This window comes from Notechis scutatus, chromosome 3, assembly GCF_049901735.1.
Source record: "Notechis scutatus isolate UNSWTSFEM ecotype Mainland chromosome 3, rNotScu1.2, whole genome shotgun sequence".
Lineage (NCBI taxonomy): Eukaryota > Metazoa > Chordata > Lepidosauria > Squamata > Elapidae > Notechis > Notechis scutatus.
The window spans coordinates 186,120,329-186,146,072 of record NC_142011.1 but is presented as its reverse complement, the minus strand read 5'-3'; the positions used below and the strand labels follow the sequence as shown (position 1 = coordinate 186,146,072).

At 37.5% G+C, this 25,744-nt stretch overlaps 1 protein-coding gene across 2 annotated transcripts; it reads left to right on the top strand.

Moving 5' to 3' along the window:
• Nucleotides 1-230: 230 nt before the first annotated feature.
• YWHAZ (tyrosine 3-monooxygenase/tryptophan 5-monooxygenase activation protein zeta) lies at nucleotides 231-24,996 on the top strand. 2 transcript variants are annotated; one of them, XM_026690260.2, is made up of 6 exons: nucleotides 231-351; nucleotides 2,763-3,066; nucleotides 12,681-12,804; nucleotides 23,360-23,523; nucleotides 23,607-23,702; nucleotides 23,955-24,996. In XM_026690260.2, exons 2-6 carry the CDS (start codon nucleotides 2,773-2,775, stop codon nucleotides 24,012-24,014), a joined length of 738 nt encoding a protein of 245 aa, XP_026546045.1. In that variant the 5' UTR covers nucleotides 231-351; nucleotides 2,763-2,772; the 3' UTR covers nucleotides 24,015-24,996. The 2 variants fall into 2 exon arrangements, with proteins under 2 accessions (XP_026546045.1, XP_087818188.1); XM_087962062.1 differs by lacking the exon at nucleotides 231-351 and adding an exon at nucleotides 483-823.
• Nucleotides 24,997-25,744: the final 748 nt, after the last annotated feature.

Genomic DNA, 25,744 nt, shown 5'->3' with positions numbered 1-25,744 from the left:
TTAAGGCGTGGCCGATACGCCGCGCGAACGAGCGCGCGCCGCCGCCGGCGGTTAGATTAAGAGCAGCCATGGCATTGGCAGGGACGAGAAGCGAAGGGAGAGAAAACCGCGGGGTGGGTCGGAGGAGAGATGGAAAGTGTAGGCGCAGGCGCGTGCCCGCGCGCGGTTGCCATGGTGCCGTTTGACGTCATGGCTCTGTGTTGCCCGTGCGTTGCGACGCGGTGATTGGCGGAGACCCTGTGTGTGGCGCTGAGAGAGCGAGAGCGAGGCTGCAGCGGAGCGAGCTCCGGTATAGGCACAGTCGGCGCCGGTCCACCAGCCTAGAGACTCCGGTACCCCTCAACCTCGCAGGTAACGGCCTATACAGGACCCCTCTTCGGCGCCCTTCCCTTGCGATCTCCCGTCTTTCTTGCTGCGGAAACCGTAGGTGGGGCAGCAGCGGGAGCCGCTGAGTGGGCACAGGAGAAGACCGCAAGGGAGGAAAAGGGAAGGCGAGGGCAAGGCGGTGGCTCGCCGGCCCCATTCTTCCTGGGGCAGAAGGGCGGCGGCTCCCGGCCCTCCGCCGGGCTGACTCGTCCGAGCGGCCTTGCTGGGGAAAGAGCCATTCATTCTCTGGCGGCGGCGGCGGCGGGAGCCTCCTCTCCTTCAGCCCTCGCACAGGTGCGGCCGGCCCCACCTGCCTGGGCAGCCTCCCGCGCCTCCCCTTGTGCGGAGCGGGAGGAAGTAGCGCGGCTTTGGGAGGGAGCCCCTCTGCCCGGAGCTAGGCGGTGGCAGGTGAAGCCGTGGGGCGGTGCCCCTTTCTCCACGCATCCGGAGCGCTGGGGTGATTTATCGCGTTGGAGCGGGCGGGCGGGCGGGCGGGGGGTCGGCGTTGGGAAGGAGCCGCGGCCCTTCGCCCGCCCGGCTCCCCCTTTCTTCGCCCCGTGCCGGGCGATGGGGAAGGGAAGGGAATTGGGGGTGTCGAGCAACCTCTCCATGAGGGCGGCGGAAGGCGTAAAACGAGGAGTGCCCTGTGAGGGCGCCATGTTGGGGACTCGGGTGGCTTCTCTATTCCTCCCCGCATCTCTTCCCTCGGGAGGCGGGGGGCCTTCTCCTTCTTCCCGGCCCGGAGTTGACTGCAGGGTGGCTTCTAGGGTGTGGCCTCCCGCGGGGAAGAGGCGCATCCGACCGGCGCGAACCGCGGCTCGTCGCCGCATAAAAAGATCCGCGGGGCCGCCGTGAAAGGAACAGCCGCCTCCTCCTCCTCTCCGGGCGGGGGAGAAGGTGGTGGGCTGGAGCGGCGGCTCATCGCGGCCGTACCAGAGGCCCCCCTTGGGGCGGGATGGCGCCGCAGGGCAGAGAAGGAGCGAGGCAGGAAGGCAGGTGGGCGGGCGTGTCTCCTCGTCCTCCCGCTGTTTGGCGCCGCCTGGGCTTCCCCTTTTCTTCGGTTTTGCAGGGGCGGAGATGCTGCATCTCCCTCCCGGCGCGGGGCGGAGGTGAGGGGGAATTAACGTGCACAGAAGTGGGCTGGGCTCTGACACGAATCCGCCATGACAAAGAGCCCAGACAAGGCGCTTCACGTCTTGAGAGCCGGGCGGGCGGTTGCGGCGCAGGGAGGAGCGAGCGACCGAGCGACCAAAGTCTGGCCTGGCTTATCTTGTCCTCTTCCTCCTCGCCCACATCTCGGTCGGATTCGGGTGGCTTTTTTCTTGTTGGTTTTTTCTTTTTTTTTTTGTGCGCTTAAGCCTTCGCCGTTCGGTCTCCTTCCGAGCTGTGCCAATGCAGCAACCCACCCGTGGCCACATGAGCAGCCCCATTTTATACAGTCGGTTCGCGGCGGCGGCGTCTCCCCAACAGGGAATTGCTCCGTTTTGTACCCCCACCCCGCACACACACAACTTGTTCCCTTTCACTTAAAAAGCAGAAGTACGCGACCATCCCTTCCAAGTGAGCTACCGTGAGGCACCAAGCCGCTTGAATTTTAAATATTATTTTCCCGTTTTAGAATTCTCTGCCATTAAATATAAGAAAATACAGGAGTTATAATGATTCTTTGAAATACTAAGATTGTGATAGATTACAGTCACAAGTTTTTCGAACCTGAGCAGCACTGTTTGTTAATGTGGGTCAAAGATTGTAGCACTTCATCCTAGGATATTTAAATACATCCGAGTTTTGTCCAATGTAATAGCTTTGATCTGAACATCTAGTTTGAAATCTGTTTGATTTAGCTATATAATAGTTACATTTAATGCTTTTAAATTTAAGTATAAATAATCAAAAATGTCTTAATTGTGTATAAGGTGGTAAGAGTGTAAAGAAGCTGATACTGCCTGTAACTTGAGTTTCATTTGAAAAAGAATTGACTTTGTCCAGTGAAATTCCTAACATTGCAAACTTCCAAAATGGATGTCTCAAAATAGCAAAGCTGCTTGAAATAAAGAGTCAGGATCATCTAGGGATAGAAGGTTGAAGCTTTCAAGGGAATGCTTTGCATTCCATGTTTGGAGATCTTATAAAATTACAGAGATCCAAATTATTTCTAGATTTAATGAATAGAAAATGATTGTATTTTCTTCCTGTTCTGACAAAATTATAGTAACTCAGTTTGCAATCTTATTATACTCATTTTGGATTAATCAAATTCGGTTACATGTGTTTTTCATGCATACAAGATCGGAGCCTAAACAATCTGCTCATGCCCTTGCTAAGAGACAAAGTAAATGCCAAATGCTTTTGTTTGGTAGATATTTGATAATATGTTGATATTTTTCATTCTGTAGAGAAATCAGCATGGATAAAAACGAGCTGGTGCAGAAGGCCAAACTGGCCGAGCAGGCTGAGAGATATGATGATATGGCAGCCTGCATGAAGTCTGTGACTGAGCAAGGAGCAGAATTATCCAATGAGGAGAGGAATCTTCTCTCTGTCGCTTACAAAAATGTTGTAGGAGCAAGAAGGTCATCTTGGAGAGTTGTCTCAAGTATTGAACAAAAGACAGAAGGTGCTGAGAAAAAGCAGCAAATGGCTCGAGAATACAGAGAGAAAATTGAGACTGAACTAAGGGACATCTGTAATGATGTGTTGGTAAGAATTCATTTTCTTCTTAACATTTAACAGTGGCTAAACTCTCCTTTAGGCAAGCTCCCACATGTGTTCTTTTTTAATCTCTTATAAATCTGTTGTACTGTATAAATCTGTAGAAAATCAGACAGTAGAATAACTTTCCTTTTTCTTAAATCTTATACCTGAAAATTTACCTTGTTATTTAGATATTGCAGTAACATGTTAAGTCTTGCTGACAGTATCAGTGTTCAAATAATTTACAATTTACTCAAGGTAAATGGAAAATGTTTGATCAGTTAGTACTTTGGAAAAGTAAAATATTTCAATCTACTTTTATAAGGTTTCTTAATCTGTGTAGTCTAGAGGATATATGCTTTGTATGAGAAGTTGTAATTTTCACTACAGAAATCAGGCCCCTCCCTAAATAAGATGATGTAATGTTAGCAATGACTCACCCCTATAGAGCACTTTTAAAAAGGGGAAAGAGAAAGCAGGAACATTCAAAGTCTACTTTAGACTGTAAGATCCAACCAAGTTTTCTGTAACTGCAACATTGGATCCTAAATGTGATTGTACGGATTAAAAAATACCAGCAATACCAGATGTGTTTTTTTAAGTTTTATTTTTTGGTAAACCAACCATTTATTGTGTGTTAACATGAAAAAAATGAAATATTTGACACTGGGTATATTTCAGTAAGAAATTTCCTTTAATGCATTGAATCAATCATATTAGCATAATTAATATGCATCTTAATATATTGTTTAGGTGTGTCCAAAAGCCATATTTTAAGTATACTAATTTGAAGGTCATTCATTTACCTTGGATTTTCTCCATGTAAAAGCCTCAAGAAAATAAGAGTGATAATCACAGGAGAGGTAGAACATATATGAAATAGTATTTTAGCCAGTTAATCTCCAAGCGAATTTTATTTAACTATAGCAAAAATAAATTTTCCTTTTTTTAAAACACTGTTTAATGCAGTACAGCAGATGATGTTGTATTTGTTAGCTTATAAAACCCTCAATATTTAAATTACTTTTCCACTATAATACAAAGCTTTATTCTCATTTTTCATCAGATGTCATAAATTGGTTCACCCAGATTATTACAACACTTTCAACTGATGGCAAACCTTATGAATTTCTAGTTATAAATTAGGGAGGGAAACTGCTTATTTGGATAATTTGAATTGTAAACTAAATCAAGAATCCCGTTTTTGTAGAACAGTAAACCTAGAAAGTAGCTCATCAGCTAAGTATTAAATTTACTGGTCCTATAGCTTTCGGTAATCTCATTTTATAAAGGATATGACCCAGAAGACAGTTGATATGATTAATACATGTTCAGGGTCTTTCAGTGATTATTTATTCCTAGGAGGAACAATTTTTATGTGTATGTGCAATTGGGGCATTTTTATTGTTATATGATAGGCACTATTTAAGTAGAATTCTTATATCAAGAGGTTGAAAAGAAAGTTTTCGTTTCTTTTACATTGGCAGTATAGCATTTATTCATTTTTGGATGCTTGAAGGGGGAACAAGATATAGCACACAGGGAATATATGATGACAAATTCAGACCTTTTCTTTCCCATTCGTTGTCCCCTCTGCCACTTATCACCAAGATTATTTCCATGGATAAATTTAAAAAAAAATGCCAGTCCTTGTTTTAAACTCTTTTCACCTGAATTGAATGTAGCGTCTAGGTCTTTAGTAAAAAAAAAAAAAAAAGTCTCTCCATCAAGATTTTTTGTTTTTTATTTGCTAAAAGGAGTGTTGAAGATAATATTTTGCTTTTACTTTCTCTCTCAAAAGTGAATGACTTTATTCTGGAATGTGAGCTGTGGTTGAACTTAAAGAAGAATTACCTTCTCTGTACTATGTTTTGTCCTCTTTGTGTCCCAGGTTGTAAACTATATTTTTTAAAAGAATCACATATGCAAACATGAAATAGACGGGACAATATTTTATGGTTTATCCCTTATTTTATATAGAGATTCTTTTCAATGGGATCATTCTGGGAGGATGACATGGAGACTAACTCATGCAAACCAGGGAGATTAATTAAAATAATTAATGCATGAGTTGAACACAATTCCAGATTCCCCTTTTATCTCATAGGCTGTGAGGCTACACTTATGTCAGTTCCCACAATTACACTGGCATGGAATTATGGGGTTTAGCAATACATATTTGATGGTAGCTAATGTTGTAATGAAGAGCCCCAGCCACTACTTCATAGTCTCAGGAATAGAGGTTATCCTCAACCTTATGAAGAGTTAATATCCCTATTCCAGCCCTAAACAGCATTAGATTTATTGCTGAAATTTAATGTTGGAAAATACTCCATCCATTCGCCCCAACTCTGCCCCAAATTAAGGAATTACAAGGTCATAACAAGGTAGGGGTGGGTTTTTTTTTAGTGTTAGAATTAGAAAATACTGTATAGTACCTGTCAGGGATATAGCACAAACTGTTGGTAGACATCTGTAAACAATATTAGCATTGAATCTTGCTTAATTATTTGTAACTCAATTTGTCTTTCCCTGACTTTGTTTTACTACGATTTTGCATAACTGGAAGCCCTTTGCTTCAAGTAAAATACATAGGTCTATGCTGAAAGGAAGGTTAAGATCCTGGTGATCACAAATTTTGCCTTGGCTAAGTTTAGGTAAAACTATTTAGCTCCCAATCAATAGTTCCATACAATTCCAAACTAGCTGTTCCAAACTACTTCCTGGCATAGAGAAGAATAATTAAGACTGAATGATTTGCCTCTCTTGTCAGTGATGTAATTGATCTTAAAATTGATTTAAGTAACATATTTGTGATTTCAGAGCAAATTTTGTGGATTTCTGGTCATACTTTTATAAAATGCTAAGCAATACTGTGAAGGGTTTTGTCTTGCTTGAATATATCTAATTCCACTTGGCACATTTGGTTTTGGGAATGGCTAGAAACCAGGGATTAGTCTGAAGCCTTCTAAGTGCTTTGACTTCAATTTCCATCATCCTGGCAGCACAATCAATGATAAATATAGTACAGAAAAGTTTCTGAAAAAAACTTACTTTTCTAAAGCCTGTATCTATTAAAAATAGAAAACAAGACTTATCCTAAAACATTGATCACTGAATTATTTGGTTGAATATTGTCAAACTTTTGTGTTTTATACATTGTGAACCTTCCAGAATCGTTGAGTTAGTGCATGTGTGCGCATGTGTGGATTCGTGTACATATGTTTGTATATTGAAATTTGAGGTACCTTGTTTTTAAACCTGAAATTATTAGGCAATTTCATTGAAATGGCTTCATTTACATTTTTTCCAAGCATTTAGATCCAGATTTCAAAATGAAAACCTAGCTCTGCTAATTAAACTATATCAGATAACATTTAAACAAAAAGATAAATTGTAGGAACCATCTCTGCTCACACTACCATTGGTTACTTTTCTTTATTCAGAGAGCAAAAATTCTAAAGTTTTGCAAATAAGCTTGTGAGGTAATTGTCACAAATCAACTACGTTTTTCAATCCAGTATCTTATTTTATTAAATTATAGTTTCCACACACTATTCATAATGTCACCAAAAAGTCTGCATGGTTTGTTTGAAGTGAATTCCAGATGAAAAACTCCTAACTAATAAACAAAAAGGATGTTTCTGCTATAGGCTTTTATTACATGTAGTGATAATTTCATTTTTAGAAATGCAAATAAATGAAAAGTTGAAAAAATATTCCAATGAAATCACTATATAGAAGTTTCTAATTCATAAGTGTGTTTTTCATGTAGTTATCAATGGAGAAGCATTGCTATGACGTAGAAAATAATATTCTTAATCGGTAATAAATTCAGGAAGTCAAGGTGGCAGTTGAGATCTATTGTAAGTAAGGTTAATTTTACCATCATAAAAAACTGAATCCTTACACTGGAATGAATTTCCTCCCAAATGTAAAAAAACAGCCTTAAAAATATATATTTTTAGCAGGATTAGGGATAAGCTTTGACTTCAAGAACTGGTTCTGTGAAGAAAACATTTCAAAATTCTAGAAACCTCAGTAACCTGCAAATGCATATGAAGAGTCATCCCTCATTCCAGTTTCATTGAGTTGGAAATCAGTAGCGCTAAGGCTTAGGAAGTTGCAAGATGTCAGACTTTTAAAACAAATGAATTTGTCAGAATGAACACATTTCAGAACACTTAAGATTTCCAAGTTCTTCACTAAAGTTATCATATTCTTTCATCTGTAATTTTCTATGAGAAACCAGTAATGCTAATTGATTAAATGTAAGTCCTTCAGAATATTCTAATGGAATAAAATTGAAGAATTCATCTAAGTAATATACAGTTTACAGTTGGCTTGATGTATTTAGAAAGAGCAGTATAGGGGGGATTGTTCACTATTACTTATGGCTACATTGCTCTTAGTGAGTCACTTTGGAACAAGTGATTTCATCAAAAGGGAAGTAGAACATTAGTGCAATTCATCAGTAGTATAATTACTGAAATCCCAGTTGATTTTAATGCTCATTATAAGCATCTGCATATGAGAAACTGAATATTAAAAATTAGTTTCTTCCTTCATCATAATAGGCCAACAAAGAATCTTAAATAGAAAGTGAATTTATTGGAACCAAGTTCTTCATCTACAATTTATTTGTCTGAGGGGGAAATAATCTAAACTTGCAATATAATTATATAATGGGTCAACTTAGTAGTGGTAGGACTAGGAACTAAGTTCTGAATAAAATCTCTAAAATCAAACTATGTATAATATAAATATATATCACACATTTAACTTATAATTGTATTTAAAAACTAAATTATCTAATTTATGTTACTCTGTTTTTGTTTTTAATTTATATAAATAAGAAACTATCAATATTGTAACCATAGAAAATAAATTTCTGGCTACCACATGTGATTCTGAAGTGTTATGCATCTCTGTCTACATATTCTGCCTTCTATGGCTCAGATTCGTTTTTGAGGAAATAGTGTGATTTCAGGGGGGGAAACATGAGTAGTGACAGCAAGCATTTCAGCCAGAGTTGTTGCATTTTGGGATTTGGTGAATACATGGACAAAGCTGCAAGCTTAAACTAGCCTTAACACTTTTTACTATAGTAAAAAGTACTACTCTATCATCGAGAACATAGAATTATTGAAAGAAGAGCATATTAATAAGTATACAGTGATAGGAAAGAAAGTCTTCACTTCATGAAAATATAGTATATGTTAAAATGCCATTGTTGGCATTAGAAAGTATAAAATTCCAAAACATGTTAATGTTGCCAGCATCAAAGAGAATGGTAGAGAGAAGATTCTTGAACTATAGTCACAAATTTCATGGCTTATTTGTCATTATGAATTACATCCTCTCCCTATCTTTCATATTATTTGTAAGAAAATGGCCTATCAATTGAAGCTCTCTTAGTACCATAAGCATCTCATCCAATTTATGTGAATGTGCCATAGTGAACAAATGAACTTTTGGTGGCAAAAGAGATTTCAAACATGCACATGGAAGAGAGATTAGGGATAAAATGTTATATATCACTTTGATTTATTCCTTGGCAGTTTTGCCATAGCTAGGTTCCAAGTATATATTTTCCCATAAAAATGGGAAGGAGGGAAAGAGGTTTGGTGAAAAATATGTTATAAAGGGAAGATTACTGGCAGTGGAAAAGTTAGATGACCATACAGCTGCAATACCATCACCTGTTTTTTTTCATACCAGTCGCATGTTATTTGATAATTTTACTGCCAGGGATAATTTTTCCTAGTGTAGTTTCTTATGATTGGATAATGTTGGGCAACAGAGGCATATTTTTTTTACAGTGGCATCCGCAAGAAGTGCTGCTCTCTAATAGTTAGTGCTGATATATTTATGTATGAGTTCATTATATATGATCAATGTTCATGATAATTTCAGTGGTTTTGATTCTGCAGATAGAAAGTGCATAGAGTTGTTTTTACAGATACAGGCAACAGATATTGGTGTCCAGAAGAAAGCTGAACTTATCCCCTTTGTTCCAGTTTCGCTCTGTCAGTATCCATGCTAGCTGCTCCTTTTCTTTCTGCTACATAGACCAGATTCCAGTAACCCTTTTTTACATGTGCTTCCTTTTTTAAACAGGTAACAGAATTGACTGCTTGTTAAGCAGCTGAATAACACTTTTTCTCTGCTGGAGTCAGATAATATAAAGTTTAAAACTTAATAGAATTAATAAATCCTATAATATTCAGTCTTTATAATGTGAGATTGCCTTTAAATTATTCTCTCCCCTCTAATAAAAGCTAGTCAGTTTAACTTCTTAAATAACATTCTTAATATTAAAGTTATTGGGCTATTTTTAAAAAAATTGCTAGCCTATTGGGGCTGCAAGATGATTTGCAGAATGGAGATTTCTCTTCTCTGCCACTATCTTTATTTTTGTACTGAAGATGAATAGAAAGCAACAGCTATTCTTTACCAGTCTTATTCTTTGTATGAAATTTCTGGTCGTTTATCTTTAAATTTGCAGCCTCCAGAATTTTTATTTACTCTATAAAGATCTGTTTGATTTTTTCTACTTATTATTTTGAACTAAGATGCCAAAATGATCTCGTGTGCTTATGAAAGTAACTGTTATCATCTGCCATCAGATTATTGTTGATTCTGTTTACCCCATAACAATCTGGCCTAACCTGGTCTTTCAAGAGTAACTACCTTGCTCTTAGTCAACTTTCCTTTCCTTTCCTTTCTTTTCTCCTTTCCCAGAACTTTTTCCAGAGAGCTAGGTCTTTACATACTTTGTCCAAAGTAGGGAAATTTGAGCCTAGTCATTTGTGGCTTGAGTGAGAACTCTGGGTTGATTTGTTCAGTGATCCATTTGTTTATTTTCTTGGCTGTTCACAGTATTTTCAGAAGTCTTTTCCAATACCAAAATTCATAAACATCAATATTCTTCCTAATCTGCTTATTCAAAGTCCAATTTCTGCTTCCACAAAATGTCACAAAGTATACCTTTGCTTGCATTCACCTGCTATTTCCAAGTATAGAAATATCATGGCCGTTGAATATATTTTCCAAGACTTGTTGCTTTGTGAAGTGCTACTCTGGTGTATTTCTTGTTTGTTTGGGTTTTTTTTGTTCATTTTGTTTTGTTTTAGTGTTTATGGTTGATCCTGAAAGGCAGAAGCTATCCACCACTTCTGTATCTTTATTGCCAATTCTGAGGCTTGGTGTACCTGATGTTATTATTTGGTCTTTATATTTCATTTTAGCCCCATGTTTTTAACTGCACTACTTCACTTTTCTTACTAGATCCTTCTGCAATCCTTTGCATTTTTAGCTTTCAAAAGAGGCATCATCTGTATAGTGCAGACTCTTGATGTTTCTTCCTCCAGTTTCAAAACACATTCAGGTTTTTCCAATTTACCTTCCCTTAATATATATTCAGCAGGTAGGTTAACTAAACAAGGGGAGACAATGAGCTTTGCCTTATTCCTTTGACAACCTGTAGTCATCCTATTTCTCCATGTTCTGGCTAGGTTTCAGAAGAAAACAATAGGATACCCCGGGTTCCCATTTTTCTGAGCAGTTTGACGTGGTTCACAGAATCAAATACCTTTGTAATCAATAAAAGCACAAAATGACAATACAGTACCAATTTTTTGTATTCTTTGCTTTTCTCAATTATCCAGTGTACATCAGCAATAATGTGTTGTGCTCCTTGGCCTTTGCTAAAACCAGGTTGAACATCTGGCATCTCTTTTTCCACTTTGGACTCTAATCTACAGTGGATGATCGTAAGCATTATTTGGCTAGTATATAATATTAAGTACATTGTGCAATAGTTCACATACTATTAAGACTCTTTTTTTTTTGTATTGGAATGCAGATTGACCTCTTCCTATTCGTTGGTCATTGTATTTTTTTTTCTATTTTGCTAGTACAATTTGGGTAGAATATTTACTGAGGCTCCTTCTGTTGCAATATTTTTGTGGGCATAACCTCCAAACGGTTTGGAACCTTTTGCAATAGCTACTAAGAGTAACTTCCCAATTTCAGTGGACATCCAGTATATCAATTAAAATTATATTTAATTATACATATTTTTTTGCAATCTGTAGTTCAGTAATAGTTTTTTGGAAGTACAGTATGATATTCTGTCATTGGTATTGAAACATGTTTTTTTTTAATTCATTACTTTATTGCTGACCAGGATTAGTGTAAAATGTCTTCTGTTTTAATGCTAAACATCTGAAAGAATACGTAGTAGCTTGTTTATTATTGTTTAACGCAAAATCTATATAGTTTTGATATATGTTGATTTGATCCAGTTTGGTCTAGTGGTTAAGGTACCAAGCTACAAAGTGAGAGACTGAGTTTAAATCTTACTTTAGCCATGAAAGGCAGCTGGGTGACCTGGCCTCTCTTTTTCAGCCCATCGCACCTCACTCAGTTGTTGTGGGGAAAATAGGAAGTTGTGTTGGATATGTTCATGACCTTGACTTACATGTTAACAATAAGGCAAAAATAAATAGTTGGTCTATTATTATTGTGACATGGATTTATATTAACTATTAAGTTGGGAGATTTTTCGTCAATATATTTGTTACTATTGAATGTTTTGACCTTAATTTATTGATATGTAATCTTACAGTGGTCACACGGGAGCTGTTTTTCTGTTAGAATCTCATCCGTATATGCGGTAATGATTAAATGATTTGCTCATATAGGCAGACAAAATTAATTTCACGTTTAGCAGCCAGATATCTGCTTCTCTAGTTGAATTGAGCATTAGCATTAGATTGAAGCCTTACTAGAAAAGCTGAGCAGGTTCATTTTCTGATAGTTTCTTTAACTAATGGAATCGGTAAGTGGGTAGTTTGTTTATTTGCTTATTTATTTGATCTTTTTTTATCTCACAGTTATTATTTCATAAGTTTCTTAAGGTAGGAAACAGAATGAGGTATCCAGACATGCATGCATGTGTGCATACAGCTTGATGCATTTTTTCTAAGTTGTTTTTATTAGTATTATAAGCTATCCTGAAATCTCTGAATGAATGTATATAAAGTTTCTAAAGTAAGAGTACTAATTAGGTTATTTGGGTGTTTTAAAAGTTATGAAAATCCATCTAAATATGGAGAATAGTAAATGAAATCACTAAAAGTATTTATTCATTTTGACAATATCTTTATGTACTAAAAGACTAGCAACAAACGCTTTATATAAATTTAAATGCTATGTACTTAAATGCTTTGTATAAACATCAGTCACTTTATATTAAAGATTATGCCTTATTAGAACAGTGAGATGCGACACACAAAGCTATTGAATCTTCTAGTAGCTATTTACTTTCTGTAACTTTCAAAAGCAAATGGAGCCAAATGAGTTTGATTCTATTTTATTTGGGGCCACATATGCTAAATATCAGTATGCATATTCAGATGAGCTAGTTTTTAAAAGAGTAGACCTTTTATGTTTATTTCTAACATTAGTACATTATATAAGTGCAGTAGTTTGATTTTCTATAGCACTAATAAAAAAAAACTTTTATAAGAGTTTAGCCAATTTTAATAGTTTATAATATACTAAAAGTTCCCTGTATGTAAACCCTTCTGACTATTTTTTTTTCTTAATTGCAGTCTCTGTTGGAAAAGTTTTTGATTCCTAATGCTTCCCAAGCAGAAAGCAAAGTTTTCTATTTGAAAATGAAAGGGGACTACTACCGTTACTTGGCTGAGGTTGCTGCTGGTGATGACAAGAAAGGTACAGCGTGTTACATTTTTAGTGTGTATTTTTGTAGATTCATATTTAGTAGAATAATAACTGTTGGTAAGGCTGTTGATATATCAGTAAAGGAAATATTTTAAATGTTTTCAGCAATGGCAACATATACATGAATTTTGCAGCAGTGGAATGTTGCTTTATGGTAATATTCCCCAAACTGGTTTCCTGGAAACATATTGGAATACAATTCCCAGCACATGTAAGTGAGGGTACCAGTTGCTTCAAGGATACAGATTTAAACATGTTCTTGTTGATAATATTAATACATACAGTTAATTGTTGCAAGGTGATATATTTAGGCAATATCTTCATGGTTCTCTCTCACTGTTGTCTAGCTGTATTGTTTATACATATAGAAAAGATATATATTGTTTTCCAATATGTGTTTTTTAAGGTAGATAATCAGGTACATTTCATAAGGTGATATAATAGCAGGACTTTGGCACCTGGATGAAAATGGATACCATTTTAATTTTTAAGGTTATCAAATATCTTATTAAAATTATAACAGCTGCTGATTATATCTGAAATTCAGATGTGAAGCATGAATGTAGTTTAAGCTGGAATGCCTACAGATATGGTTGTTTCTTTCTTATGACTTGAGATGCGTTCACTAAGAACATGAGAAGATCTATCAAATGTCATCAGGACAATTTATGGTTGATTTCTAATCCAGAACTTTTGAATTGGTGGGGTAGCAAGATAAGGGAAAAATGAAAACATACTGATCAGAAGAGGGGGAAAGGAGAGATGACAGATGGAAGCCAGAGCAAACTGAGTCAGTTCAGAGGCATTGTGATGGAAGCCAGTTGCAAATAGAGCTGGTGAACAGAGAAAAGATTGAGATTAAATTCTTTTGAATTCAGAGATGCAAAATTCTTTCTTGCTTTCCTCTTCAATTACTTGAGAAGGCAAAATTTTCAGACCTTATACTTGCTTAAAATTGGGATGAAGTGGTAGACGTTGGAAGGCATTTGGAAGAAATATACTGCCAAGACACCATTTCTTCTAAACAAGAGCTTAAAGGTATAAATATAGGAAAACAATGTTGAAAAGAAGGATTTGTTTTGCAAATAGAGCTGAAACTAAAGTGCACTAGTAAGGGGGAATTGAAAATGGGACAACCACTTCTTCAGTAGTTTTTCTAGAAAGAGAACGAAAGTGATAAGTCAGGCATTCAGAGCTGGAGAATTGATACTTTTTCAAAGCTCTACTCCGGGGTGTTTCCGATGATCTTGCTTAGCTGCTTGAGGGTATTCTTTTTGCTAAAATCAAGTACAAGTACAAGGTGGTACCTTCATTGTGATAATTAATTATCACATATAATGATTAAAGGTTTCTGAATGTTTGGGGGCATACTTTTACTAACTACATGATATTCCTTAAACAAAATATTCCCTTTTCCAGGATTACATGGCTATTTTACAAGAGAAGATATCTTTGGTTTAAATGGTGGAAGCTAGCCCTTTTTGCCTTCAAATACAAAGTGTTGCACAGTCCTAAGAAACACTATGCCATTTGTTTCTGGGACATTATTCCCTCCTTGTCCTCCCCCCCTCCCCTCCCGGATGTTCCATTTCTTCTGCAGAACAGGCCAATCCAAGCATTCTGGTATGGTTCATGCATTTAAATTTTATCTTGCAGGGTCAGACTGTCCAAAATACTATAATTACTTCCCATTCCAAAATATATATCTACAAATGTTATGAATAACTCCCATATGCTTGGATCAAGGGAGAAAATGGAACATTTGGGAAATGAATTTCTCCATTTTACATATTGCTAATAAATAAAAAATGCATAAGCAAAGCCTCCCCAAGGATTTGCCTCTTTTTGCTCATCTTTTTGAACAAAAGGCTGAGAAGCTGCTAGCTTAAGGTGGACTTTGGAAATATGATTATCTGTATCATAGCTAGACAAATTGTTGGTGATTCATAACATTATCTCTCCCTTATGCATGTGAGGATGGGTACAAGTCCCAGCTGAGTGAATAAAATTGTTTAAAAGAAAAAAAATCTGGATCTTTGGGGGAGGCAGGGCAGAAATCTATGAAGTACTGCCTCTGCTTTCATTTTCTATTCATACTGGGCAATAAAAACATTTATTTATTGTTCTTCCCACTGCAAAGTATTATTGACTTCATGTGCTGCCAGTTAGACAGGATGGAATGTATATCTGTATGTAGCTCTGTGTATCTCTCCATCTCAAAAAGAGATAGAAATTATAGGCAGATCTGATTCTTCTCTTGTCACAATAAATAATTATCTAAATTTTATACCATCGTTTCTAGTCAAACTTATTCTATTCATTTTGTTCAATTGCTGAATTACTATATCTACTAATATCGTATACATGTGTATGTGTCCTTTCATAACTTTAAACATTGATTTGGGATATTTAATAGATGGCCTATTTCTATATCAGAAAACTTTACAGGTAGTCCTCGACTTACAACCGTTCATTTAGTCATGGTTTGAAGTTACAGCGTCACTGAAGAAAAGTGACTTACGGCCCATTTTTCACACTTACAATAATTGCAGCATCCCCCTCGGTCATGCAACAAACCAAAGAAAATATAGGTCATAGGTGACTTTTTCCAAAGCCATTGTTACATGGATGATCATAGTCCTTGCTTACGTATAGTAATTGAAACCATAATTTCCAAGGCTAAGCAATGCAGTCATAAAGAACAACATCATGTGGCTGCATCACTTAGCAACAGCAATTCCGGCAGTCCCATTGCCGCTGTTAAGCAAGGACCTCATGTGACTGTGACTTGCTACCAACTTCCAACAAGCAAAGTCAATGGGGTAGCCAGCACGAAGTTATAAATCCTGGGCAGCTTTCAAGCAGGCCAATGGTTGGGCAGGCAGTGGTTACCATGGCACAAGCATGGCCAGCAGGGGGTGGCTGTGACGTGTGAGAGGGTTCACAAGGGGTCTCATGCTCCAGAGCAGGGTTCCTCAACAGAAAAATGGATGAGAGTGGTTTGTGACCTTCCCTGCCAGCTTCCTGATTGCTTTTGCTTGTGAAAAGCCAGCAAATGGCAGTCATATGACTGACTGCATGATGCTGCAAATGTCGTAAGTGTTCACCAGCTGCTACGCACCCTGACCACAGAGGTACTGCTACGCACCCTGACCACAGAGGTACTGCTACGCACCTACGTGACCACAGAGGTACTGGGATGAATGGAACTTTGAAGACCAGCCATAATTATTTAGGCCTCTATCACAGGGGTCTTCAAACTTGACACCTTTAAGATTTGTGGACTTCAACTCCCAGAATTCCTCCTCCAGTCATGTTAGCTCAGGAGTTCTGGGAGTTGAAGTCCACAAATCTTAAACTTGCCAAGTTTGAAGGCCCTTGGTCTAGCATATGATTGGATTTTAGTGTGCATCTAGTGTATGTTTACCAAACCTTTTGTAATAATTTTGCAAGTGAGTAATCTTTATTGATAAATACGTAGACAATTGAGATAATTGCCTCATAAATGTATAGGAGGATAGACCAAAATCTGTTCCCCAGGGATGGAAATACAAGTTTTCAGTGAGATTTCTTTTTCAGATTATTGAGCAAGAATAACTAATGGTTGTTGGACACTGCTGTATCTCTTTATCACTTTCCAGTTGTGTCTTAAATGCTGGTAGAGTGAATAACAGTATAGGGAGATAAATCTCCTTAGTAAAACTATTGGCCAAAAATCATCAGCTTTTACTGAATTGCATCATTGGAGATTTTGAGAGCTACATGACAAATGGCAAGGTGACAGGTTCTGCTTCCCACTGTGTGGTGCCTTGCTGTGATGAATGAGGCCTATCTGTCTTACATATTGGTAAAAAAAATCAGAAAATAAAATACAAACTGAATAGTCAAGATCTTGTTGATGACCCAAGCTCTGTAAAGGATCTGGGAATACTCACCTCTAATGATCTAAGTGCTAGAGCTCACTGCAACTACATAGCCAAAAAGGCATTAAGAGTTGTTAACCTAATCCTACGTTGCTTTTTCTCTGGTAATATCTCACTACTAACCAGAGCATACAAAACATTTGCTAGACCAATACTCGAATACAGTTCATCAGTCTGGAATCCTTATCACGTATGTGATATTAACACAATTGAGAAAGTCCAGAAGTATTTCACAAGAAGAGTTCTCCACTCTTCTACCCGTTATAGAATACCTTACGCCACCAGACTCGAAATTCTAAAACTAGAAAACCTCGAATTACGCCGTCTTCGGTCCGACTTAAGCATGGTATATAAAATCATACATTGCAATGTCCTACCTGTCAATGAATACTTCAGCTTTAACCATAACAACACAAGAGCACACAACAGATACAAACTCAAAGTAAACCGCACCAAACTTGATTGCAGGAAATACGACTTCAGCAACAGAGTGGTCAATGTCTGGAATACCCTACCCGACTCTGTAGTCTCTTCCCCAAACCCCAAAAACTTTAACCTTAGACTGTCTACTATTGACCTCACCCCTTTCCTAAGAGGTCTGTAGGGGGGCGTGCATAAGCGCACCAACGTGCCTACCGTCCCTGTCCTATTGTTTCTCTTATTCTTTTATTTTTCTTATATGTACCCATTTCATATATTCACAACTATGTATACACTTGTACTTATTATCTTGTAAACAATTGACAAATCAAATAAATAAATAAAAATAAATAAATCTTGTTGTGTCAGATAGGTTTCAGAGGCTGCAGGATCTTACAGATGCAGAAGAAGGCAAGCCCAAGTAAGAGTGGTATCTAACCTAGGGCTCTGTGTGAGATTTGCATATAGAGAGCAGAGGTCTCTAATTCTTCTGGAGCAGCGATCGCATTTAGAATGTTGAGGGCCCTATCAAAAAGGTTGCCACGTAGAAACCAATCACTATAACCTACACTTAACTTTTGTTTGTTATCTGGGCAGATGGGTGAAACAAAGCATGTCTATTTTAAAATAATATTTCTGATAAAATTTCTGATTCTTCATGTTTCTGCGGCTATCCAAGAAAGCAAGTAACTGCTGTGTTTACAAAAATGCTAGGAGCTGTAAAGCAGATGGCTCCTTTGTCCTAGAAAAGCCCCAGCCCAATTACAGGTAGTCTCTGACTTACGACCACAATTGAGTCCAATTTGCCCCCATTTTATGACTTACCTTGCCACAGTTATTAAGTGAATCAGTGCAGTTGGTAAGTTAGTAATCTGGTTGTCTGTGGAGATTCTCAGTCATCCAGGTCCTGGTTGTCCCAAAGGTGCTTTTTCAAGAGGCAACTGGACTTTCTGCTTTTTCTTTGAAGATGCTTTGCTTCTCATCCAAGAAGCTTCTTCAGCGAGAAACGAAACATCTTCAAAGAAAACGTTTGAAGGTAACCTGTTTGTTAAGTGAATCTGGCTTCCCCGTTGGTTTTGCTGGTCAAAAGATTGAAAAAGGAAATCACATGACCTTGGGACACAGCAACGGTCATAAGTATGAACCAGTTGCCAAGCATCTGAATTTTGATCACATGACCATGGGGATGCTTCAAAGGTTGTAACTCTGAAAAAACAGTCATAAGTCACTTTTTTCAGTGCCATTGTAACTTTGAACAGTCACTAAATGAACTCTTGGAAGTCGAGGACTACCTGTATACACACATTATAGTCCAGATGTGCATAATGGGCAGAAAAGTGGTTTTCCTGTTGAAAATCTACCAGAAGGATCCAAGTGCTGATGGTGACTGTATTGAAACAATACAGATAGTACTTGACTTACAGTCGATCACTTAATGACCGTTTAGAGTTATGGCAGCTTGGAAAAGGTGCTGGATGATCCATAAAGCACTCCTGGGCATCATAAAACACTGTGGTTTCTCCCCTCCCCCCTCTCCTGTGGCCAAGTGATCTTGATCTGAGTGCTTGATGACCTGTTCCCATTTATAATCGGTTGCCGATTGCCCTAAGGTCCCGTGATTGTCATTTCTCTGCCAGCTTCCCCAGAAAGTCAATGAGGAAGCTGGCAAGGAAAGTTGCCCACTGCTGCTTGCCAAAGGATTTCCCCTCTGCATGGAGCGAGGAGGGGAATCTTCATCAGGCTGCAGAAATGCAGCTTGTGTCGCCGTGATCCCCACTCCTCTTTCCAGCCCAGTGCATGAATTCCCTTCCACATGGAGGGGAGAGGAAATTGTATGCTGGGCAGGAGAAATGAAGTGGGGATCTTCACAATAACCACCTTGTTTCTCCAGTGCACAGAGGGGAAACTGCCTGCCCTCCATCACACAGCATTTTTTCGTGCTTTCCACAGTTGGGAGAAATGAGGTTGCAGTATGGAGCGAAGTAATCCTGTGATATCTTGCTTAGTAATTGCTTTGCTCAGTGACCAAACTTCCATTCCCAATTGTGGTTGTAAGTTGAGATCTACCTGATTTGATGATCTCAGTTCATTGAGGAGTATTCAGATTAATAGCACAGGTAGAACTGTACCCCTCACACAGGGTACTGCATAATAAATAATGTGCGGATAATACATGGTTTCCTCATGTTGCACAGGAAGCATGGAAGGAATTAAGGCCGTTTGAATTCCTTCCTACCAATTTCTCTTGTTTCTGGAGATGGAGAGCTAACAAATGTTATAATTTGGGCAATCAGCTACAACAGGTTTGGAAAGTCATGAAGTTTCAGTTTGTGCAAAATGTGCCAGTTAACAGTACTGTAATGCAGTCATATGGTGCCTTGAACCCAATTCAAATGGTTGGTGTTTTTTTTTTTCAATTTTAAACATTTAGGATCTGATTGTATGATCAGGTATTGATTTCTGTATAAACATGACTAAGCCCTGAAGTCCATGATGCCTCTTTATCTTCTATTCAGGAAAAGGCCTTTTTCTACCCTGCTCTCGGACTATAGAATGCAAGGCAATTTTTCCTTGTATGCAACTTGAAGCAATAATAAAATGAAAATGTAATTTCTCCTTGTTGTGACTAGAAAACCATTTATTCTGGGTATTAGTAAGGCAGTCACTCCAAATATGCTTCACACTACATATGTTTGACTGTGGAAATTTACCAGCCTAAAATACAGTTCTTAACCATTTGCTAACTATTTAGGCCTTTATTGTTGTATTTTTTGTTGGCTGGGGATTGTAATCCAACAGTCTGAAGGGCATCAAGCTCAGGAAGGCTGAAGTAAGTTGTGCCTGTCATTGTTTTAAAAATAGATGCTCTGATCTAGATCATTCATTCCATACTGGTTGTGCCACAAGGTCATTTTTTAAAATTAGTATAATTAGCCTCTATAGCATTTGCCTCTTCTGCACTAGAATGCTTCTTTTATCGCTCTTCCTCAGCTCCTCAAAGTGTTGTTGTTGGGGGAAGAAGGCAGAGCCTCCTCGCAGACGGACCATAGATCGCAACTCTCTGCGGCTATCGTCCGTGCTCTTTCGTTGGAGAGCCCCGATTATTACGATTAGGGGCTGAAGCTGCCTTGGAGGGGCAGCGGAGTAAGGGGAAGCCGCAAGCCGGGTTGAGGGGAGCCGCATCTCCCCCTCCGGGGGGGCTTGGTCTTTCCCCCCCCCCCCCGAAGACGACTGCAGCGGTGGTTTAAAATGGCCACCCCGAAAAGGAGGACTCAGCTGGATTAAGATTTGTGCAGGAGGGAAGAAAGAGGTGGATAACATCTGAACCGGGACAACTGGGCAATACAACTAAACAAAAGTACCCCGGGATTAAGGTAACGTGGAATTTTTAAGAAAAGAAAAGTGAGCGGCGAAATTACAAAGGGACAAGGGAAAAAAAAGAAAATATTTTTGACAGCTAAGCAGGGCTTCGAACCGGGAAAGGAAGAAGCTGGAACTAAAGATTTAACTAAATTGGACTAAAATATTTTGGGAATAAACAGGCATAAAATAAAGCTGGATTTAAGATTGTCAAAAAATAATAATAATAAAGTTTACAGATTGGAGACTGGACTGTGCTGGAATATTGAGGTTCGAAAAACCCTAAATAAAAAAATAGGGGGAAAAGGTGAAGACTTTGTATAATGGAGAGTGCCACCTTTTGACAAAAACTTGAGCTCAAACAAAAGGGAAAGCATCCTGTTTCTGAATGAACTTGTGTGGATATAACATTAAAGAAATATTGAAACAAAGTAAGAATCTTAGAAAGTGAAAGCAGAACCAGAATAAAGGAAAAAGCAAGGAAAGACTGACTGTGGGATTGATTGATGTTTTTGGTATAGACCCTGGGCTGGAATAACTGAGAACTTTAGAAAATTGAAAGAAGAAAGAAGGAAAGTAAAAGTGGTTTTTTTGTGGACTTTAACGATCATAAAATATAAGAGTGTGTAATGATGATATCTTTTCGGGAATTACAAATGAAACTTTAAAAAATAGGAGAGAATTACTACAGGAAAGAGGCGAATCACTTTGCTCTGTGTTAGAAAAAATGGAAATGGCGATTGAAGAACAAGAAGAAAGAGCTTCAGAGGAGGAGGAGTCGACTCAAGGAGAAGACATTTTAAATAGACAATTAACACAAAGAACGCTACAAAGAAGGGAAAGAAGGAAGGTTAAAAAGTTGAGATTTAAGGCAATCAAAAGGGGGAATACCTGTGAAGTCAGGAAAGGCAGAAAGACCCAGCAGAAAAGGGGAAAGGAAGATACTAAGAAAGAGGGATATAAACTGGAATGAGAAAAGATATGGGGAAAAGAGGGGGAAGGAGAGGCAGTAAGAAACAGGTGCACGAAATAAAGAAATATGGAAATCTTAAAATGTTGAAAAGAAATTGTTTTTTTCAGAGATAATGGTTGATGAATTAAAGAGGGAATTCTACAGGGTGACAAGGGGTAATAATATTTCTGCAATTAAAAATATTTAGAAAATAGGGTAATATAGACACTGCTGCGGAATCCAAATGAAAAGATGTAATGATTATTATTATAACTTCTTAAAAATAATGGTTTATTGGGAATCAAGATGAGGGAATAAAGGTATATTTTAATCATTGGGGTGTCACGCTCAAAGCAGTAAACGGGGGGAAACCTATACTTGGTTGTTATTGTTTTTTTAGTGTTAAAATTTGTATTAATCTAGAATTTATAAAAAGAATGTGTAATGGAAAGGGAATATGACAGACTAAAGAACCAACTAAATTAATAAGTTAATATAGACTATTAAAAGCAAAGAGAGACATTGGTAACTTTTTTTATTATCATTATTATTATTAGGCAAACATTGTTTATCTTTATTTTTAAAATAAATATTAAAGGATTATATTTGAAATGTTTCGATTAAGATTAATGAAAGAGGCAAGAATTAATGTGTTTCTCTCCTTACTGAAAATTTGGAATGAAAAAGGTAATAATAGAATTAAGTATGCATATATGAATGTATAATTGCTGTCATATTTGTATGTAAAGGTGATGACCTGGAAATATGTTGTCCACTAAAAAGAGATTTTTGTTTTTAATGTGAAAAACTGAATAAAATTTGTTTTAAAAAAAGTGTTGTTGTTCTGGGGAAAAATAGGAAGAAGGATGGATTATAGGGTACGTTCACCAGTTTGAGTGGAGAAAAAAGGCAGGATAAAAATTAAAACAAATTGTTTGATCCCAAAATATTACATTTTTTTTTAAAAAAAGCTCTTCTAGCCCCCTGCCTACATATGATGTGATGTATTCCATCCAGGTGCCTGTCCTTCAGGGGTGGGATGCTACCGGTTCTGCCTGGCTCTATAGAACCGGTAGCTCTGAAGAGCAGCAGACACTGAACCAGTTCTGTATTTGCTGCTGTTTGGCCCACCTGCCTGCCCAGGCTCTTACCTGTCCTTTGCAGCTGAGGTTGAAAAAGCAGGAAAAAAGTGGCTTTTCAGCTGTCCGGTGGCATGGCCTAAGGTTTTTTACACGCATGCAAAACATTATCACTGAACCAGCAGTAACACAGGTTGAATCCCACTCCTGCTGTCCTTAGATTTCAAAAGACTGCCCAAGCATAAACAGGCCAGTAAGTAAAATTAAGTACCAGTAATTAAACTATTTGCTGACCAGTTTTATTTACCCTTTTTTAAACTTGGACTTTTTTTTCTTTATATGTTGTTTTAACATATTTCATTTTTAAATTACCATATTTCCTAGAACAATGGAACCAAGGTTTCTGTATTTAAATGTAATTTATAATTTGAAAGGTACTATTGCTGTGATGGTAAAAACCAAGAAATTGCTGGAACAAGATTCTTCGTATTCTGTAAGATTTTCTGGCACACAAAAAAACCCTATACAAGTAACAAACTTGCGAAAGTCACATTTTTCATGTTCTCTTTTTAAATATTTTAATCTGAAAACATAAGTATATTAATTGTGTCTAGATTACATAAATTTAACAATATAAAAAGTTGCATGGGATAGCATGCATCTGTAAATATTGCATATATTTTAAAAATAATCACTTTCTGAAACTAAACTATCTTGTATGTGTGTGTGTGATGAATAAATTTAATCTATACTTGTGCTTTTGAACTCCAAATAAAATTGCTTAGTGTGATGTTTACTCTGTTTTTTTTCAGGGATAGTGGAGCAGTCACAACAAGCATACCAAGAAGCTTTTGAAATCAGCAAAAAAGAGATGCAACCAACACATCCTATCAGATTAGGACTGGCTTTAAATTTCTCTGTGTTCTATTATGAGATCCTGAACTCACCGGAGAAAGCTTGTTCCCTTGCGAAGACTGTGAGTTGATAATCTAACTATTATATTGCATTTAGTATTTTAACAGGTTTTGCATGTACAAATGTACTTTTTTTTAACCATAGGCTTTTGATGAAGCCATTGCTGAACTTGATACGTTAAGTGAAGAGTCATACAAAGACAGCACACTAATAATGCAGTTACTGAGAGACAATTTGACAGTAAGTACTTGGACATTTTAAATACAAGTAAGGATAAATACCTTAATGCTAAGTTATCAAGTAGCTATTGTTAATAAAAACTGAAGTCTAATTAGTAAAAATTTGTGGCATGAATTTATTTTACTCAGTTGTTTTAACTCTTGAAAGAGTCTTTTTTTTCTTAAAGCATAGCTTTCTAGGAGATAAACATGCTGAACACTTTATATGACTAAAACATTAAAGAGTAACACATGTCTGCATTTTTTTAAACAGTTGTGGACATCAGATACCCAAGGAGATGAAGCTGAAGCAGGAGAAGGAGGGGAGAATTAACCAGCCTTCCAATTTTTGTCTGCCTCATTCTAAAATTTACACAGTAGACCATTTGTCATCCATGCTGTCCCACAAATAGTTTTTGTTTACGATTTATGACAGGTTTATGTTACTTCTATTTGGATTTCTATATTTCCCATGTGGTTTATGTTTAATATTAGGGGAATAGAGCCAGTTAACATTTGGGGAACTTTTGTTTCATCCAAGGTGGCCAATATAGGGATGTGGAATTTTTATAAAAGTTTTACATGTTTGGCATAGTACTCTTGGTACTTTGTGGCTTCCCACAAAAGCCAATGTTAAACAACTTCCTATGTTGAGCGATGAAAAACTGCTTGCATATTGGTCTGTCACAGTGGTTAAAAAAAGGGATGATGGTTGCAACCACATAGGTGTAGTGAATGTGGGTACTTCAATGTTGGAACGCACAGCAAAGAAAAATTAATGTGCCATGGATATTACATGTCAATCATGTGAATCTGTGGAATCTACAATCCAAGAATACATCTTCGATTAAAGCTGAAAGATGTTCCTTAAAGTGGCTTGCTAACCAAATGAACTTTCTCTAGAGAAGGGCAGAAACGGTTCACATTCCATTACTTGTAAAGTTACCTGCTGTTGCTTTCATTATTTTTGCTACACAATTTATTTGTATTTAAATGGTTTAGGCAACCTAAGAACAAATGTACAAGTAAAGATGCAGTAAAAAATGAAATGCTTGATATCATAATTACACTGTATATCGAGCACAGCAGTAAAACAAACCCATGTATTTAACTTTTTTAGGGTTTTGCTTTTGTGATTTTTTTTGATACTTTGCCTAACATGCATGTGCTGTAAAAATAGTTAACAGGGAAATAACTTGAGATGATGGCTAGCTTTGTTTAATGTCTCCTGAAAATTTTCATGAACAATCTAAACATAACTGTTAAGAACATGTGTATTAAGTTGATGTAAGTGGAATAAAAGTTTTATGAATGGACTTTTCAACTATTTTCTCAGTAGCTTTCCTGTACATCTCAACTCCTGTTGAAGATATCTTCCGTTGTACTGTCTGCAGTGCCAGATTAAGCGAATTCTGAAGTTGTCTGTATTCAGAATCTGAAAAATTGTAACATAATCTTCCATAGTTTTGTGAGACTGCTCTGCCTGGGAGCTACCAAAGAAACTTGAGAGTGAAATATTAGGTAGTGGTTAATGTATGTAAACCCTACAAATTGCAGCTACTGAATTCAGCCCCTAATTGTTAAAATATTTTTAATTATTACATTTTTAAAGATCATTTTTGTAATGATCTTAAAAATATATTTAGTAAATCATGTGTCAAGCCAGTGCTTATAGAAAATTGATAGATGTTGTATTTTGTGCCCTTTTTTATTCTCTGCTAGATTTGCAAAATTATGAATTGTTTCAAAAAAGACACTCGTTCCCTCATTAAGGCTGGCTTGAACCTGAGGTAGCTTTCTCAATCAGTGCGGCCAAAAAGAGTTGTTTTTTTTTTCTTCTGTCATTATTTGCTGTATTTATGAGAGCAAGTTCATAATCACGCGTAGGCTGAGGGAATGGATGGTTCTCCTTTTATTCCAATCCCTCTCCTTATCTGACTATAAAATATAGCATATTATTTCTCAGCTGCCATTATCTCATAAGCAAACTGCTTGGGAGATGTCACTAATGAAGGCCAATGCAAGGCATTATTTATCATCAGATATGCTTCCCAATGGATTGCT

Excerpts from the sequence above, each read along its gene's own strand:
- YWHAZ (XM_026690260.2), top strand. The coding sequence starts at position 2,773 with ATGGATAAAAACGAGCTGGTGCAGAAGGCCAAACTGGCCGAGCAGGCT. Across the intron at positions 3,067-12,680 it reads ACATCTGTAATGATGTGTTG|TCTCTGTTGGAAAAGTTTTT; the intron begins GTAAGAATTCAT and ends TCTTAATTGCAG. Across the intron at positions 23,524-23,606 it reads CTTGTTCCCTTGCGAAGACT|GCTTTTGATGAAGCCATTGC; the intron begins GTGAGTTGATAA and ends TTTTAACCATAG.